At 46.1% G+C, this 18332-nt stretch overlaps 2 protein-coding genes across 2 annotated transcripts; both read right to left on the bottom strand.

Annotated features, from left to right (window-relative positions):
* Positions 1-12512: 12512 nt before the first annotated feature.
* On the bottom strand, positions 12513-13381 carry LOC145814039 (uncharacterized). The gene is made up of 2 exons (XM_082910554.1): positions 13288-13381; positions 12513-12980 (listed from the first exon to the last, which is right to left on the bottom strand). The coding sequence occupies exons 1-2, from the start codon at positions 13351-13353 to the stop codon at positions 12675-12677; spliced, it is 372 nt and encodes a 123-aa protein (XP_082766680.1). The 5' UTR covers positions 13354-13381; the 3' UTR covers positions 12513-12674.
* A 92-nt stretch (positions 13382-13473) lies between these two features.
* On the bottom strand, positions 13474-15205 carry LOC145814038 (protein MAINTENANCE OF MERISTEMS-like). Its single transcript, XM_082910553.1, has 3 exons — positions 14544-15205; positions 14128-14289; positions 13474-14040 (listed from the first exon to the last, which is right to left on the bottom strand). Exons 1-3 carry the CDS (start codon positions 14991-14993, stop codon positions 13534-13536), a joined length of 1119 nt encoding a protein of 372 aa, XP_082766679.1. The 5' UTR covers positions 14994-15205; the 3' UTR covers positions 13474-13533.
* Between the last annotated feature and the right edge of the window lie 3127 nt (positions 15206-18332).

The raw sequence follows: 18332 nt of genomic DNA, 5'->3' as shown, positions 1-18332 counted from the left end.
CAGAGACTTTTTTTGGGCAACAATGATTTAAACCACTAAAAAATACATCACTAACAGCACTAATGCATTGGGAATAGCAAAAATTTAAAAAAAAAAAACAAGGCATAGAAAGTGGGCAGGGCCCACTGCCACATCACTAGTGCTCCTCCTAGTGCTCCTTTTTTAGTACTCCCAAGCATTTTTCTTTTTTGGGTGAATATGAACAGAGACTTGATTTGCTAATAAATCCGCACATCTATTTGCCTCACGCTAGATGTGATTAATCAACTGCACCTCCAGTTGAGCCGTCAGGAACCTGCAATCAGAGATCAGATTACACAGACAATGCTTATTGTTTCTTTGGTCCCAATATCAGTTGTTTTACAAGGAAGGGATCAGTTTCCACTTTTACTCTCATGAGTCCTCTATCGAGAGCTAAGTTCAGTCCATCAAGTAGAGCCCATTACTCAGTTTCTAGACTAGAAGCAGTTCCATTAATATATCTACAAAAACCAGCAATCCATTGGCCTCCACTATAGAGATCCCGGTTTCCCTTTTCTTTAATTGTTGTATCTGGACTTAGGTTCCGTGGAGTTGGTTGCTGTGTGCGTCTTATTTACATCCTTTACTCCTTGTGTTCGAGTCTTGGGTTGTGTTGGGCAGGTTTGAAACAGGATGGTTGAACATGGAAACCAAGAGTAGTTGCCCAGATTTTGGCCTTCACGCTCGAGCGGGGATTTTGACGCTCGAGCGGGCCCTTCGTTGTTGTCTGTCCGCTCGAGCGGGGTTTTCGATGCTCGAGCGTAGTTTTCCATCTTCCAGTATCTCCTCTACAGTGTTGTGCGCTCAAGCGGGATGTTGTGTGTGACGCTCGAGCGGGAGAGTTGACGTTCGAGCGGAGACTTGGTTCTGTAAAAGTTTTGGAAGTGTGTATCCTCTGCTCAAGCGGGATTGTTGATGCTCGAGCGGGAGTCTGTGAGTGACGCTCGAGCGGGGCGACTGGGTTAAAGCTCCGTGTTTTGATCTTTTAAATCACTTTTTCCACTTCTCTTCTCTTCTTACTTTTTCAAAAACACCATTGTTGAGCCTCTCACTCTAGAGCTCTACCTTCTCTCTAGGTATTGATCTAGTAGGAGTGATTTCCTCACCTTTGGCCTTTACAAAAAAGTTGTTGATCGTCGAGGGCTATCTTTTGATCCGAATAGTTCGTGGTTTGGAGCATTTTCATTTCCATCATCTTCTTGGTTGGGTGTCATTCTTTGGGGTAGGGATAACCTACTCCTTACTATGAGCTTTGTCTTTAAATTTTAGTATTTTGAGATGTTGGGGTTGGTTTGGTAATTTTGTGAAAGTTTGGGACTTTTGTGTAAATTTACAAAAGTTGGGGCTTTAGTTATATAAAGCCTAGATGCATGTTTGGCATGGAAAAAGTGAAATTAAGGTTAAAACATTAATGAAAATGGAACCTAAGGGTTGTAATGTTAATTATGGAAAATGACCTATTTACATTGGTTGATTAATTTGTATAATTAATTGTTGGAAATGAGGAATTGAATTGAGAATGTGGAAATTGGAAAGAGAAAGGGGTTAAGGGGTGTAGTTGGATTATTTATCGCTCACCTGGTTGAAATGTTGATTGTATATCCATTGTTGCATTTATTTTTTTTGTATAGAAATAACTGCTTTGGGCTATCGGTGAAGGATAGTCTTGATTGTTGTAGACAATGCATGATGATTAGGCAAACGGAAACTAATCACTGGAATGAGTCATTGAGTATGATGATTGAAAGAACACGTTAAATTTATGTGTTGTGTGATGATGTGTATAATTATTGTTTATATGCATTGTGTTGTGTTGGAGGAGATAGGGGATGTACTCCACGGTTTAGGGGAAGATAGGGGATGGACCTCTAAACCGGATGTTGTTGGGAGGAGATAGGGGATGGACTCCGTAGATAGAGCTCATATGCTTATCTAGTGATATATTGACAGAGCTCATATGCTTGTCATTGGAAGTGTGATAGTGCTCATATGCATATCTGTGGAATTGATGATATAGCTTGTATGCTTATCTGTTGGTATGTGATATAGCTAGTATGCTTATCTATTATGAAATGGGGAAGTGCTTGATATGAGTTACTGTCGCATATGAGTTGTCTGGCCAGGTTCTGAGCCATGGTTATAAAATGAGAATTGAAAGGAACTGGAAAATGAATTGTAACATGGAATTGTATGTCATGAAACTGTAAAGTGTGATAAGAGAAAGTATCACTGTTGGCCATCTATCAACTACTAATCTTTTAGTCATTGTTCATATTTGGTTTAGTGTATTTCTACTGGGCTGTGGCTCACCCTATATGGGAATATCATTTTCAGGTACAGATAGCATGCCACATCCAAGGACATAGCTTGGGAGGCTAGAGGCGGATACACTTTTGTTGTCTTATTTCTTTTTGATGTATTACATGTAAATTCAAGCCAAGGGCTTAATGTGTAAATGAGTTAGTACTCTTTTATTGTAACCAAGTGTTAACTTGGAAAGCTGTAAGCCCGTAGGGCATTTGCTTTTGTCGTTAACATGTAATACTTTTTGTAATAGAACTCTGATGAATAGAGGAATGTGGAGTTTTTATGTATCAATGCATGTCTTTATTGATGGGTTTAATATTATTATTTTGAGGGCGTTACAACTTGGTATCAGAGCGTACCGGGTTCGAATACTTTGGGTACGTGGGAAGTGATTAGGATCACAATGGGTTTGTCTCGCTTGATAGAGACTTAGATGTAGTGTTATATGTTACATGCTTAATTGATAACATGCTTAGGTGACTATGTGGGTATGCGATTTAGTTTCTAGGATGTTGATTAGATCCTTGGGTTTCTATGAGTCTCGTTGGAAAGGCACTTGATCAATGCTGTTTCTAACCGGAACTCTAGTAATGCCTCGGGACTATCATTATCCGGAAATGAAATTCGTAAGTGCTTATGTGTTTATGTGCTTACGTGGAGTGAATTACAGTTGTCCATGCATTAGGACGTGAGTGTTTAGTTTTGGCACATTTGTGAATGTGCTAACGTTCTGTGTTACCTTTATTAGGATGTCAGGGCGAGGAAGAGGTGCTAGGCGTGGTAGGCCTGCGAGGCAGGAAGTACCTTTACCCGATGATATTCCGGCAGTGCAGGAGGGTGTTGGTCAGGCCAACGTGGCCGAGCCAGCGGGCCAGCAGGCTATGAGTGCCTTGGCACGAGAGATAGCAGGGGCTTTGGGTATTCTCAAGGCTGGGAATCAGGTAGCTGAGGCAGGGCCTTCTTTCTTGAAGAGGGAGTTTTTCCGGTCTAACCCAGACGAATTTGTTGGAGATTCGAAGGAACCACTGAAGGCTGACGAGTGGTTGGAACAAATGAGTAAGACGTTCGAGATGCTTGGCATCGAGGACGGAGCACTGAAAGTGACCTTGGCATCCTTCCAGCTGAAGGGAGATGCGGGTCAATGGTGGAAGTACGAGAAGGCTCGTATTGGTGGTACATGGGAGGCGTTTGTAAATGCTTTCCAGGAGAGGTTCTTATCTACAGTGGCTAGGGAGAAGCTGAGGGATCAGTTTAGCCGGCTTAATCAGCAGGGTATGTCTGTGGCAGAGTTTGAGGCCACTTGTACTAGTTTGTCCAGGTTTGCACCTGAGTTGGTGGCGTCTGAAGAACGCCGTTGCTATGAGTTTGAGCGGAAGTTGAGGCGGGCCTCAAGTTGAGAGTTGGTGGGTCTTACATCCGAGAGTATAGACACTTAGTGGATGCTACAGCTCATATGGAGCTTATGATGCAGGAGGAAGATGAGGAAAAACATAGAGGCTCCAAGCGGGGCCAGGAGGGTCAGGGTGATGGCAAGAGACAGAGGGGTTATAACCCTCAGCAGTCTCAGAGTGGGGTTGCTAGATCGACCTTTTCGGTGCCAAGTGCAGGCTCGGGGAGAGGTAATCAGGGAGGTTTGACTTGCTACACCTGTGGCTAGCTGGGTCACAAGTCTTCGGTTTGCCCGCAGAAGGGCGGAGGTCAGAGAGCTGCTTCTTCTTCAGCTGGACCGCAGAGTCAGGGTTTGGGCAGAGGGCAGCCCTTATCTTGCTATCAGTGTGGACAGCCTGGGCACCTGAAGAGGTTCTGCCTACAGTTGAGTGCCACTTCAGGAGCGTCTGGTTCTAGACAGACGCAGGGTTTTCAGCCAGCTCAGTCTGTGCAGGTGTAGACACCCCATTTTTGACCGTCCTCAAGACTTGGACGTCACCATTGGAACACTTGGTGATTACCCCTGTTTGTGTTCGTTTGGAGTTCCCGGAGGTCTCGGCTACGCGCCTTGCCTCAGGATCTCTGAACTTGACTGTTTAGTGTCTGGTTTTGCACCAAACACTTGTGTTTTGCCTTGGAGGGGCAGGGAATGCCTTGTGAGGCATCCCCACACACCACTGGCAGTGGCTAGAGGTCACCGGCTGGTTTTTGCTGCCATCGGCAATGTATATTGCCGGTCGGCACTATTTGTTGCCGGTCGGCACTCCTTTTTGCCAAAATGGCATCTTTGGCCGGCCGACTACTGTGCATCTGCTTTTGCAGATATTTTATCACAGCTGTCTTGCTTTTGGCTCCCCTCCATACACGTGTATGGAGGGATCTCTCTCTTTAGAAGCTTGTCTTGTAAGCTTTACAAGACAAAAGGCTATAAGAGAGAGTCTTCTCTCTTGGCTTGAGGTGAGACACTTGAGAGACTTGAGATATTTTTTAGACAGCCATTTTTAGGGTTTTGAGTTCTAGGGTTAGAAACCATACACTTTCTATCTCTATATCTCCCTCTTGTGTGTGTCTAAGTGCATTTGTGTCTTACTATTGCACACAAACACATAGTGTTTCACCTTCACTTAGCTACTGAGGTTCTAAGAGGTTGGTTTTGAAGTTTTGGAGCTGTTTTCAAGCCAAGGAGGGCTGTTGGACCACCATTTGTGAAGAGGTCTTCAAGGGTAACAATTTTGCCTCTTTATTCCCCAATCTTGCATTGTATTTCTACCTGTCTTAAAATCGTTTTTGAGCTTGGTGTATAATATAAAAAAGTTCTGTTCTTTAACCCTCTTGACTGTTTATTAAGAGTGTTTTGTGGTTTGGAGGTGTTTGACCCCTCTTAGGCCTTGAAAGGCCCCATTTTGTGCTATTTTGAGTGAGTTTCGAGACTTTGGTGTTTGGGCCTCTTCACCACTGAAATCTTGAGGAATTTCAGTGGTGGAGATGGTGCCTTGAAGTCTCCAAAAGGAGAGGGCCACCCCCTCTCCTTGTTGTCCTTGAAAGGGACCCTTTTTGGCCTCTTGAGAGAGCATCATGTTAGAGTTTGTATTGATCATGTCTTGGTTGTTTTCCATGCTTATTATGCCATGATATAACCTTTTTGTGTGTTGGTTTTGGTACACCATGCATGCTTAGCATACCTACCATGTAATGCCATGTTATTGCCTTAATACGCCTTAGGTTGTTAGCCTTTATTCTAGCATGTTTTAGGCTTAGCCTTGTGAAGGTTTTGTGCTCATTTTGCCATGTTTAAGGTCTGTCCTAGGTTGTTTGGGTCGGATTTGGCATGCTTAGTATAGCTCCTTTGCATTCCGGCTTGTTGGCCTTAAGTGTATGAATGTATAGCATGACGTTCTTGCATTGATTTAGTGGTTTGGAACTATCCACCATGTCATTTCAGTCCCTTTTGCATGCCTATATGTTTGCCTTGGATGTCTTCTTAATGCTTTGAAAGCTTGGATAGCATGCTCCTTGTTTTGGCATTTATGCATGCCTTTGAATTTAGGTCATTTGGATGCCATCTAAGTGATCTCTAGGCCTTGTCTCAATGTGCTAAAACTCTGTTTTTGGTCAATAAGTTCATGCCATGTTTGGTCTTGTTAAGTGTAGTTCAATACTCCATTGGTTTACTTTGAATGCTTGGGCTATTTGTTGCATGTTTAGCTTGACTTGTTACTTGGTTTGGCACCATGTTTTAACATGATTTTCAAAGCTTACCTTGCATGCCATATGTCCATGATTACCTTCTTTCAAATGTGTTTGAGAGTTGTCCCATTTGTGCCTAAGTGTTGACCCTTAACATGTGCATGTGTGTATGTGTTTAGTCCTTTATTTTGGTTACTTTGGCCATTGTTTTAGGCCTATTTAGGGTTGCCTAAATCATGTATAAGTCCACCTTTTCATAAATTTGCATTGCCTCATGTTTGCTTGTATGCTTGCATAAGTGTCGTGCCATGCCATGTTGCATCCTTAGCATGTATGCCTAGGTTGCATTGCATCTTGCATGCATGCCTTATTCCTTGACTTGGTGATAGGAATTGGGCCTTGGTTTGTTTGTTGGGTTTGCATTTAATTCGACATGAAAGTTGCACACTTGATTCTTTGGGCCGTCATGCATAGAAATGCGTGATTGGCGGTCCGAGAATCGAGACACGTGCCCTTTTGAGTCATAAACATGATAGAGGGCATAATTGGTGCATACATTGTTTGAATTGTATTGCCATGCAAGTTCTGTCCTCTGCTGCTGTGAGTTGCAGGTTCTGCAGGCATTCTTTGCCGACCGGCAGTGTACATTGCCAACCGGCAGTAATTCACCAGCCGATGGATTCATTTTGTGCCGGTGACCACTTACCACTGCCGGTGGTAATTCTACTCAGCCGGTGGTGATTCCCAGTATCCAGAGAAACATCCCTGAGGTTTTGGTAGCCTCCAGAGGAGCAGAGCAGGGAAAACAGAGGCAGACTATGCATGGCCGTGCACTTCCGAGCGGGACCCGAGCATGCGCTGCATCTGGCTCTCCTCCCGAGGCGGTTTACTGTTTTTCCTAGCTTAGTTAATTTATTAATTAATTAGGCAATTTGTAATATTTAATTTGCTTGCGTAGTTAATTAATTTGTATTATTTATTTGGTCCCTCCGCGCTAGGGCAAATCTGTAATAAGTGTGTGTGAGTGGTGTGTATGTCTTCCAATCCCCACTTCTTTCTTCCCTTTTATTTACCTGCTTATGATGGTAGACTAGGGCATATTTAAAATTAGCATACCTTATGCTATGCATGCGTGCATTCATCCATTTGTTTTACATGCATCGGGCTCGGTACATCACGCTAACTGCATTTGTATTTCAATTCCAAATTGAATACGTGCATCAATTGACTGCATTTCACATGCCATGCATAGGTTAGCCGAGCCTACTCTAATTGCATTTTGCATGCGTTGCATTAGCCACTCTAACATGAACTAGGATCATGCATGTTTGCTAACTAGTTTATTGTTTTGGCACGGAGTACTATGTAAGTATTTTCCTGCTTTAGCATACTACATGCGTGCGAGTGTTGCCATGACAACATGCTTACCATGTGGCTAGATGTTTATGTGTATAAATTGTTTGAATGCCTGTGGGTGAAGGTTGGATTGTTTGAGTTGGAAAAACTCGTTGAAATCCGTATTTTAGCCTACTTGCGAGTAGCAAATTCCAAAACATTTTCCAAAACAAACGGATATGCAATGCTTATTTCCAAATTAGGCAATCTAGTCTATACTTGTTTGCTGCGCGCATAACATAGTAACGCTAAGCTAATAATTGGTTTAAGAACACATAACGTTTTCAAAATCGGATATCATGGTTAGTAAAGGCCGGTTTTCGGACCGGGCGAAAGGGGGTGCTCATAGCTGACCTTCCCCGATCGTACCCAAGCTCCCGAGCCGAGACAGCTCCGGTGATGACGGACATGTGGCCTTCGGCACCGAGTTAGGGTTTCCTAAATTCCCCCATAAAAAATATTTAGGTGGCGACTCTGTATCTGGCAAAGCAGTCCATGTTTGGCACTTCTTTTCAAAAATCTGTTTTCTCAAAACGATTTGCCAGATTTGGACTCTTTGGTTCAAGATTAAGAACCGCAAACAAAATCGAGTCCGAACTGTAGCGGGGTCCCTCGCGGGCGCGTGCTACAGTTTCTGGCGACTCTGCTGGGGATTTAGAGAGCTTGACTCGAACTCGTGATATCCCTTGTTTGATTTCATTTATGTGTCTCTTTACATTGCATGTGCATTGGTGCGCCTAGGAACACAGTGTTTGCCATCTGCCAATCCTGAACGGTCTGCTGGAGGCTTGTCTTGTCAAGACATGACCATAAGGCTGACTGGTTATGGGCTCTGACAGTATGGGAACACAAACCCCGATTTTACCGGGGCACCCTTTTCGACCATTCGACCTAGTGCATATTCGGAATCCATAGTGACCATTCCAAGCTAGGACAGGTTGCTTACCCGATTATAGGTTGTTTGAAACTGCTGCGTGCATAGTAGAACCCTAGTTCCTGACAAAATAGGACAGGGGAACCCTACCCCAACATAGGGGTGCTTTGGCTCTCTTTACTTGCTATGTGCTTTTAGAATGTATCTCTACAGGAAAGTACATATCAGTTTGCAAGTTTGAGTATCGGGCCTGAGGGCACCAGTATCAGTGTTGTTGAGAAATCAGTTATCTGCGGGAATCAGGTTCAGTTTTTGGGACAGTGATTTCTGGGAACAGTGATCAGCAGTAGAGTACAGTTGTTCAGCTACACCCGTGTTTGATCTGTTTGGGCTGAAATGCTGTTTGTTTCTCCTTTCAGTCCAGAGTGTCCAGAGAACTGGTACAGAATAGCTAGTATCCCCCCTTGCCGAGGCAGGGCTTATGATGACGCAGAATTCGGAAGAGATCGTGATTATGACGGCTGCATTGGAGCAGGAGATAACTCTGCAAAGTGAGGCCAACACTGATGTGTCACATCCACCCAGGTCGCCTGTTGCGCACCCGGTTTGGGCCCCCCAACTATACCAGGCTCGCGAGCCTACTACATTCGAACTAATGGGGATGATAGGTGATCTCCAGAGGTCTGTGGCGGATCTCGCCTACGGAATGTCAGCTTCACCTCCAGCCGCACCATATGCCGGGAGTTTTGTGCCCCAGGAGCCCCCGCTGTTGGGGCGAATTGTGATCGAACTGAGCCAACCGGAGATGGCCTCCAGCTATGGCAATGACATATCAACATCAACCCAAACCCTCGATCAGGCTGAGGCCAGAGGAAAAGACAAAATGAAGGCAGATGCCGATCCCATTGAGCAACTGCTGTGGGCAGTCGAGGCTTTGAAAGCCGCAGGGATAAACAAGCAACAGATATCCGCAGTTGTGGCAAAAACTGTGGAGGATGCTTTCCCCACTCCACCTGAGGGTAGTTCAAGCCAGTCAGAAAATCAGGATAGGCCCTGTCATGCCAAAACAGTCTCTCCTGTTCCCGCCCCTGCACCTGGGAAAGATCAGAAAGCTAAGGTGGCGCCTGCCGACCTTTTCGCTTGTGCGGCTAGTAAGAGCGCTCAGACTCCAAAGTACCTACCCCGGGGGCGCAGGACCTTTCATGCTCTCTATATGCCTCTGTCCAAGGCACTTCAGATCCTTGTCGAGAGGGGACACCTTAAACCCTTGGAGCCTCGGCCTCTCCCGAAGAATCTCCCCGCTACGCATGATGCTGCTCAGTACTGCGCGTACCACCAGCAGACAGGCCATGCCACCGACAATTGCTTCCGCCTCCGCCATGAGGTGCAAGATTTGATTGATAACGAGGTTATCCTCCCGCCCACCTCAGCCAAGTCCGTTACCACCCAGTTATTGGATTTTGAGGGCACAGATACTGCAAGTATGTAATCAGAAGGTGAACCACCTGCGGGCGGCATCTGGATGTATTTTGAATGTGGCGTCTGGCACGCATTTTTGAGCGACTGTGAATGCTAGCTTTGTAAATCCTGGCTTGGGTATCGAGTCAGTCTTTTGTTTTAAGTCTGTCTCTTTGTCTTGAGTCAGTCTTTTTGCTTAAGGGTCTGTCTTGTTGTAGCAAGTCAGTCCCCTTTGTATAGAATACTAGGTGATTCCGGGGTTGTTGCCTCGAACACCGTTTTGTCTTGTAATTACCTGTTTTTTGTTTTTTTTGAGTCTTTTTCTGCCGAGGGGCCAGTTACACCAACAAATCTGAATGAAACAGCTGTGGTTATCTCATTTTCATGCTTGCTTTCAGTGTGAGTTAGTTATGCCAGAGGATTTGAATGGGCTGACGGTACATCTCGCATGCTCTCCTGCGCGTCAAACTCATTGCATTGACCTAAGTTTTTCAAAAACCTCTTTTGAACACCGCGGTGATAAAAACGAAGAGGAGGGAATTCCTCGGGTTTTGCAAAATTTTGATCATTTTGAGAGAAAGGAGAGGCATGCTAGGCCTTTTAATGAATGAAATCATGCTTGTCGGCGTGAGTACTGAGAAGAACCCTGGCTTGATCCAGATTGGTTCCACACTATCTTCGGTACGAGCGATTCGTCGCTTTCTTAAAAACTTTCAAAAACAAATGTTTTACACGGCCCTGTGAAGACCTGTGTGGAACCGCTCTTGAGATTGTGCAGCCTAGGATCGCTCTCAGCCTCAAGATTCAACCCGCCCGTTTCGAACCTTGAACCCGTTCAGAAAGTTCAAACGGTCAAACGTCATGCAAGGCCCGTATGGCCAGGTCAGAAGCAGCCTTCGAACAAGCGGCACCAAAGTCGAATCAAAAGCGTAGATCTTGCCAGAAGGAGTTTGTGGAGCAACCATGATGGATTCTTCCGCAAATTAGTGCAACAGCCGTTCTCCTAGACACAGAGAGGCTTCAACTTCAAAAACCATTTGGCATGGACTTGTTACACTTTTACCCTTTGAGAGGCTCGCTGGGTCGAAAACCCGGAAGGGCGACCCAGGCAAAGTTAGAGCAAAAGAAAAGAAAAGAAGCAAAAAAGAAAAGAAAAGAAAAGAAGCAAAAAAGAAAAGAAAAGAAAAGTGCAGAAAAGAAAAGAAAAAGAAATGAACAAAAGAAAATGAATAAAAGAAGCTCGATTGGTCGAAAACCCGCATCGGGCGCCTTGGCAAAAGTTAGAGCCTGAAAAGTGAAGGTTAAAATACCCGAGTGTACCTTAACCGGAACTACGTAAGGCTTGATTCACATGTTTGGGATACGTAGGCAACTTCTTCATGAAGTCCAGCCCCCAACGCTTTCATAGCGTCTCAGTCCATGCAATGGTTTCAGTTTCATCATCCCAAAGTCCAGTCGCCAACACCCTCCAAGGCGACTGTGTCCATATATTTGTTGTGACCATCTTCGTCATCTCTGTGTCCAAGAGCTCGACCACCGCCAATGAAGACTGTTTGCGGACTGCTGCGGTATCATCCAAACAAGGGGCAACTTTCCGTTGCCACGAGTCGTCGCGAGATGCCATTCAAACCAGGGGCAACTTTCCGTTGCCATCCACCCCCTTTAAGCCAGGGGCAATTTTCCATTGCCTCCGATCCGAGGTTGCGCATCTCAAAGGGTAAGTTCCATGCTCGTTGAGCATTGACTGTTTGCAAAATAGTTTTTGAAATTTTTTACTGAGGTTGACTATTTTCTCGAAAACTGTTCCATTTTCCAAAACTGGACCATTTTCTTGGACCCAAAAAAGGAAAACTTTCAGTGCTTACAGCCTGACTTGCATGGCTTTCAAATTAAAAATCGAACAAGTACGTTAATCCGACTCTCATTTTGATCAAAACTGTTTTAGTAGAAAGCAAAAACAAAGAATGGTTAAAGTGATGAACTAGGGGCACAGTTGAGTCAGGCGTTCTGTCTTCCCCCCGTCGTCAACATACTTGCCAGAAGGGCACTCTACCCACCAGAAGAAATAGCCGTGAGCTAACAGCATTGGGCATGAACCCGCAACTTCCTATTCATTCATTGATCACCTTGGGGAGGGACGAAAAATGAGAGAATGAAGAATGGAGAGGTGTGAGTTGAGAGAAAAGTGAGGGAAAGGGTTTTGAGAGAAAATCCGAGCTTGAGAGCTGAGTGATGTGAGAATCACAAATGAGAAGGGGGTGGGAAACGATACCCAGAGAAACTGGCTCCTCGTGATCAGAGGTCCCCCGTCTTCGTTAACGTGTCTGTGTGTCGTATCTTTTGTTTTGTTTACCTCAACCTTTGCTTTAGGTTTCTTCCGAGCCTGTCTCATTATGATTAGGTCGTGTACCTTTTTGTCTTTCCCCGCTGTGTTCAGTTGTAGGCTCGATACCCCGGTTTGAAAAACCCTTACTCAATTTCAAAAATCATTTATGCTCAGAATGCTGTGCCATTCTCTATATTTGAGCGTGCTTCAACTCCAGCTGGTTTCACCCCCGTAGGCCGTCTTGTCAGATTGGGTTGTTTCGTTTAAAGTTTGCTGTGTGCAGAATAAACCGAATACTGTGTTATGGGTTGTATGCAGATTAATCCCCAGTAGAGTAATGGTTGTGTGTCCAGAATCAGGCAGTGGGTTGCTTGGGTTTATTTTGCTGTTGGCTGTTTAGTTATCCGATTACCACAGTGCAAGTGTTCAACATTCAGACCATAGATCAATTCCATTTACATTGAAGTGTAACATGATGGGATGCGATGCAATACATGAGATATGTAAATGTAACACTTTTTAAGCAAAATTTTTTGTTCATTTCATAATCTTTTTCAAGTACAAAGTTTTGAGGAAAACAAAAATCTGCCTGCGGCAGTACAAAGCATCCTAACTACCAACAAAAGGAAAAGTACAAGAAAGAAGAAAAATAAAATCCGTGTCCAGTGACTCCAAGGGCTAACGGTCTGTCCTAGTCCTCTTCCTGGACGAAGGTCCAGGAGCATCAGCAGCATCGCCGTCAGAGCCCGAGCTAGTGCCGCCTCCGGTCTCCTCCTCCGATGACTCTGCCTCCGACTCGACCTCCGCCTCCGACTCGTCATCCTCATCATCGTCATCATCAGGAACGGGAGCCCGCGAACTACTCCCAGCATGAGTGCGCCCCGCCTTGGAGCGGGGGAATACTCTGCCCTCCTCATCTCTCCCTCGGGCGGGGACGGAAGGTCCAGCCGGAGCACCTCCTACCCCGGGAATCTGGAAGGGAGGCTGAAAAAGTACACAAAAGACAAATACATCAGTATACTGTGGACAGTTTATCAGTGCAGAATGTAGTGTATGAGTACAGTGTATGAATGCCGTGAGCAGTTTATCAGTGCAGAGTACCGTGCAGAATGCAGTGTATGAGTACAGTGTGTGAATGCCGTGAACAGTTTATCAGTGTAGAGTACAGTGCAGAATGCAGTGTATGCAGTGTATCAGACGCTGTGAGATCAGTGCATCGGGTGTTGTGTCGTGCATCAGATTACGTGAATCAGCTTGTGAGTGATTTGAGGCCGTGATCGGAAAAACATACCGGAATGCTGTAGAGGGCCAGGAGATCAAAGGTCTGCTGTAGCATCCCCATCATGGAGGCATTCATCTCCAATGACTGCAGGGTGTACTCAGAAGAAGCCTGCAAAAGTATCAGATGCATCAATATTCTGTGGAATATCAAATAAACTGAAATGAAATGACTGTACAAAAATGTAGTAATACATACTGGAGGCAAGTTGGGGACACCGACAAACTCGTGATCAGCCGGCGGAGGGGCGAAGGGGACCTAATAGGTCGCCCCGCCCTGCCCTCGGAAAGTCAGTGAAGTAGGCAGAACGGGCCAATCGATCCCCCGTCCCCCCTGAACTCCGCCCCTGCCACGGACTCGGGCCCTCCTCGAAGCTCCAGCTCCAGCTCCCGCTCCTGTCCTCGCTGCTGGCGCCACGGGTCTAACTCCCTCAGCTCGACGGCCGCCGCTCAGAGGCCGCATAAGATACGCCTGCACATACTCTCGGTAGTCGCCGATGCCTCTGAAGTGGGTCGCCTCCCAACCGATGGTATAGTCGGCCATCTGCTCCGTAGTGAGCCTCTCGGTCTCCCTCATATCCTCGGGAGGGTGAACCGGGACTATCTGCTCCGGTAACCCTAGGGTCTGGCGTAAGAAACGCTCACCCAGGTACCAAGCCCGACAGACCGGGCCCTCCAGCAAGATCCGAAAATGCGAGGTCTCATCAGCACCGTCAAACCGATCCCGCGTCACGGCTGGCAAAGGAGCCCAAGGCTGCCAGGTGATCTGAAAATGCAATACAGTTTGTTATCTACTATTATTGAAATGTGCAGTGGAAAGGCGAAGCTTAAATAAACTGCAAGTAAAACATACCTCCGCGGGGGTGATGGTGTCGAAGAAGCGGCGGAAGAAGCCGAAAGTCTCTCGCGGCCTCCGGGTGCATCTCCCGTCAAAGCGACGCGAAAAGGGGACGACTAGAGGGGTCTCCGTGACCGGTACGGGTGCGAGCCTAGGAAAGTAGGCGTAAACCCACAACTGTAGAGAAAACATCAATATGATTATCAGATAAAGCAGAATATAGAGTAAAAGCAGAAATAATAGGGTCGTGTGTTGTGCAGTGTATTGTGTACAGTGTGCAGTGTGAACAGTGTACAGTCAGTGTAAAGCAGAGTGTATGCGTGTGCCGTGTGTACAGTATACAATAAGTATAAAGCAGACTACAGTGTGTGCAGTGTACAGAGTACAGAGAAGATAGAAAAGCAGAAATGAAAAGCGGAGAAGAAACGTACCTCCCAGGCCCGCCAGTAGCCCCCGAGCAACTGTCCGCTGCCACGGGAAGCTGAGCTCATATACCCGTAGAGAGTGGCCAGAGCGGCGCCACCCCAGTCGTAATGCAAGATGCCTCGGACGTCCACCAGTGCGCTGAGCAGGCAGAGAGGCACGGTGTTCGCCCGGTTGGCGAAAATAGTCGTCCCAAACAAGAAAATGAGGAAGCCGCGTGCGTACCTCTCCACGGCCTCCGAAGTCATCGGGGCTGCGTCAACAAGGGTGGGCTGGACCCGGAACTGCACCTTGAACCAGGAATATCGGACGTAGCTTGGACGAGCGAGGGGTGGCACCTCACCAAGTAGATGGATCTGAGCGGCGGTCCACTCGTCCATATCAATATCAAAGGGGATCGGATCACCCCCTACCTCGATGCCTGTGAGCATCGAGAAATCGTAAGGGGTCATCGTCATGTCCCTTGCCGCAGAAAAATGAAATGAATCGGTGGTGTCCCACCACCTCTCCACCAGAGCGGCGAGAAGAGGTCTGCATGTAGTGAGCCTGGAGAGTCCTCTGCAGAATGCGCCGAAACTCGCTTGGTCCACGATGCGATGGACCGCATCGGGAAGCTCGGCGTACCAGTCCCGAGCGCCGGTGTTCCCATACCCACGAATGGTATGGGAATCTCCCTGTAAACAAAAAAAAAACAACAATTGCAAGGCAACATTCAAAACGCAGTTCTAAGAAGCATATAGATGTAGCATGTGTGCAAGTTTAACAAATTTAAACAAATACCGGGTGCCGGTGTGCTTACAGTGAACTACAACGTGTGATGCGTTAGCGTGTTTGGGTGGTTCAGGACGGATGTAGCATGTGTGCAAGTTTGACAGATTTAAACAAATACCGGGTACCAGTGTGTATGCAGTGAAATACAGTGTGCGCCGTGTGTTCGGGTGATTCAGGGCTAGTGCAGTGTGTGTGCATGTGTCAGTCTCAAGAAGATATCAGTTGCACGTATGTTTACAATCAACTACAGTATACGGGGTATCTGAGCTAAAGCAATTAAAGAGCACAACTAGCTACGACAGTTTTGTATCCTACATTGCAGAAAGTAAAGCAGAGAAAAGAGAGTTACCTCGGAAGCGTCGAAAGACAGGTGGGAGGTAGGCTCACGCAGTAATAGCTCGGGTGGCACGTACCTCTCGAAACTCCGAAACTGGCACAGTCCGTCAGGGGGCAGAACATGAATCGCCGGCCGGTAGGTCGCCGGGTCGAACGGGCGCTCGCTCAAAGGTAGGAGCTTGACCCCGGGATCCATCTCGCGATCTGGGGGAGTCCCACCGCGTGGAATGTCATCCGCCATGTCAAGAATGGTAAAAAATAGCCGGAGGAACGAAAACCGGGCTAGAATATGGAAAGTCAACCGAAAAATCAACTCCCGAGAAGGCCGAAAATGACCGAAAAGGCCGGGATGTGAAAAGGGCACGGAAACCAAGAGGAAAGCGAGGGGAACAAACCCCAAAAAGGTGGGAACGGCAAAAGAGGCACCGAAACAAAGATTTGTTCGGTTGAAAATGTCCGAAATGCGAAGAAAATCGCGAATTCGACGACAAAACAGGCGTAGAACGCGAAGAAACGGAGGAAAGTGGAGAGGAAAATACTCTAGAGAGAAAAAATGTGGATTTTCGGCGGAGAAGGAAGTAAAAAAATAGGGTTTAGAAACCCTATTTTAAAACACACGTGGTGAAATGTCGAATCTGCACCGATTCAGGAACTTTTTTCCGGTCGGCAACATTTTGTGCCGGCCGGCATAATATTGTGCCGATGGGATTATTTTGCAGTCGATGGACAGCCGGTGGCTTCCCCTCCCGGCCGGTGGTGTTCCTACGACCTTGTTTAGGCCATATGAGTAGTTTTTGGTCTTCATAGCTCAAGAAAGTGCAAGAAAGTGTATCTCCGATGCTCGACCGACCTCCGTTTTGACCTCGGACCTCGTCTTCTGTGCGTAGTACTCCAACTCATACAATGGTGTATCCTTTTCGTATCCTTTTAGCTTTTACAAAAGCTCAAAAGTTTCCCCATGCCTATCGCATTTCAATCGCGTTGTTTAGCGCATCGCACTATTTTGTGCATTGCATTTCAATCACGCTGTTTAGCGCATCGCACTATTTTGTGCACTTTAAAAATCATCGCACTGTTTTGTGCATTGCATTTCACTCACGCTGTTTAGCGCATCGCACTGTTTTGTGCATTGCATTTCAATCGCACTGTTTAGCGCATCGCACTGTTTTGTGCATTGCATTTCAATCGCGCTGTTTAGCGCATTGCACTTTTTTGTGCACTTTAAAAAGTATCGCACTGTTTTGTGCATTGCATTTCACTCGCGCTGTTTAGCGCATCGCACTGTTTTGTGCATTACATTTCATTCGCGCTATTTTGCGCATCGCACTGTTTTGTGCAGTTTACACTCGCGCTGTTTAGCGCATCGCACTGTTTTGTGCAGTTTACATTCGCGCTATTTTGCATACCTCAATCGCACTGTTTTGTGCAGTTTACATTTCGCGCTCTTTTGCGCACCTCCATCGCACTGTTTTGTGCAGTTTACATTCGCGCTGTTTAGCGCATCGCACTGTTTTGTGCACCTCATTTTTGCATCTTATGAGACATGCGTGTCTCATTTGTATCATTTTACATTCCGTGTGGCATGCGTGTCACACTTGTATCATTTTGCATCTTATGAGGCATGCGTATCTCATTTGTATCATTTTGCATTCCGTGTGGCATGCATGTCACACTTGCATCATTTTGCATCTTATGAGGCATGCGTGTCTCATTTGTATCATTTTGCATTCGATGTGGCATGCGTGTCACACTTGCATCATTTTGCATCTTATGAGGAATGCGTGTCTCATTTGTATCATTTTACATTCCGTGTGGCATGCGTGTCACACTTGCATCATTCTGCATCTTATGAGGCATGCGTGTCTCATTTGTATCATCCGGCATGCATGCCTCATTTTCATTGGCATGCGTGTCACATTTTCGTTGGCATGTGTGTCGACATTTGCATTAGCACGCGTGCCTCATTTGCATTGTCATGCATGTTGCTAACAACATTGTACCTGTTAAGTTTGTTTTCTTTTCAGGCGCGATATTGTATGTACGGTTCATTTGAGGCTGGAGCGACCAGACGAGCCGCGCAGGTATCTATACGGTCTAGGAGACCTTAAATCCTTGGAAGGTGCGAAACCTTCGGCACATTGATGTGTGCATTTCGGTTGCATTGTCATGCATATCTTAAGCCGCGTGTTGTCGCGCATTTCATGCAACATACATTTTATACATCATTTGCATTTCAAAAAAAAAACAAACAAAACAAAAATATAGTTGCAATGTCATGCATCATCGTAAATAGTTGCATTGTCATGCATACATTTTGCATCCCGGTCTAGGAGACCCTAAATCCTCTGAAGGTGCAATTCCTTTGGTGTTTGTCGTGCCCAAATGACTTTCGGTGGTCTGGTAAAGCCACCTGCCTATGTTTGCAGTGAGTTCCTAGAAGACCAATTGGGACGGTGGAAACTAGAGTTCGAACGGCTAATGCCTAGAACGCAAAGGTTCGGGAGTTCCGAGACTAAAGTCTGGTTTAAATACCCAGGGGTGTATCCTCGGCTTGAAATCTGTATGGAAGCCCCATAGATTGAGGCGGCATGTCGGCGCCTCAGTTCTGGATACTGAACCAACCTAGTATATCGCCCTATTGGTAAGATAGGGAAAGCTGCAATCATAGCCGTTGCATCATAGTGCATTGT

Source organism: Camellia sinensis, unplaced genomic scaffold (assembly GCF_055761805.1).
Source record: "Camellia sinensis isolate YWXY unplaced genomic scaffold, ASM5576180v1 Unanchor1, whole genome shotgun sequence".
Taxonomy (NCBI): Eukaryota; Viridiplantae; Streptophyta; class Magnoliopsida; order Ericales; family Theaceae; genus Camellia; species Camellia sinensis.
The sequence above is the reverse complement of the archived record's forward strand: the minus strand, read 5'-3'. Positions and strand labels throughout refer to the sequence as shown.

Bases quoted from the DNA above. Each gene is read 5' to 3' on its own strand.
- LOC145814038 (XM_082910553.1), bottom strand. From the start codon at position 14,993: ATGACGATGACCCCTTACGATTTCTCGATGCTCACAGGCATCGAGGTA. The intron at 14,290-14,543 runs GTACGTTTCTTC...TTTTCTCTACAG, and splicing joins GCTACTGGCGGGCCTGGGAG to TTGTGGGTTTACGCCTACTT. The intron at 14,041-14,127 runs GTATGTTTTACT...TTGCATTTTCAG, and splicing joins ACACCATCACCCCCGCGGAG to ATCACCTGGCAGCCTTGGGC.
- LOC145814039 (XM_082910554.1), bottom strand. From the start codon at position 13,353: ATGAATGCCTCCATGATGGGGATGCTACAGCAGACCTTTGATCTCCTG. The intron at 12,981-13,287 runs GTATGTTTTTCC...GTACTTTTTCAG, and splicing joins TGGCCCTCTACAGCATTCCG to CCTCCCTTCCAGATTCCCGG.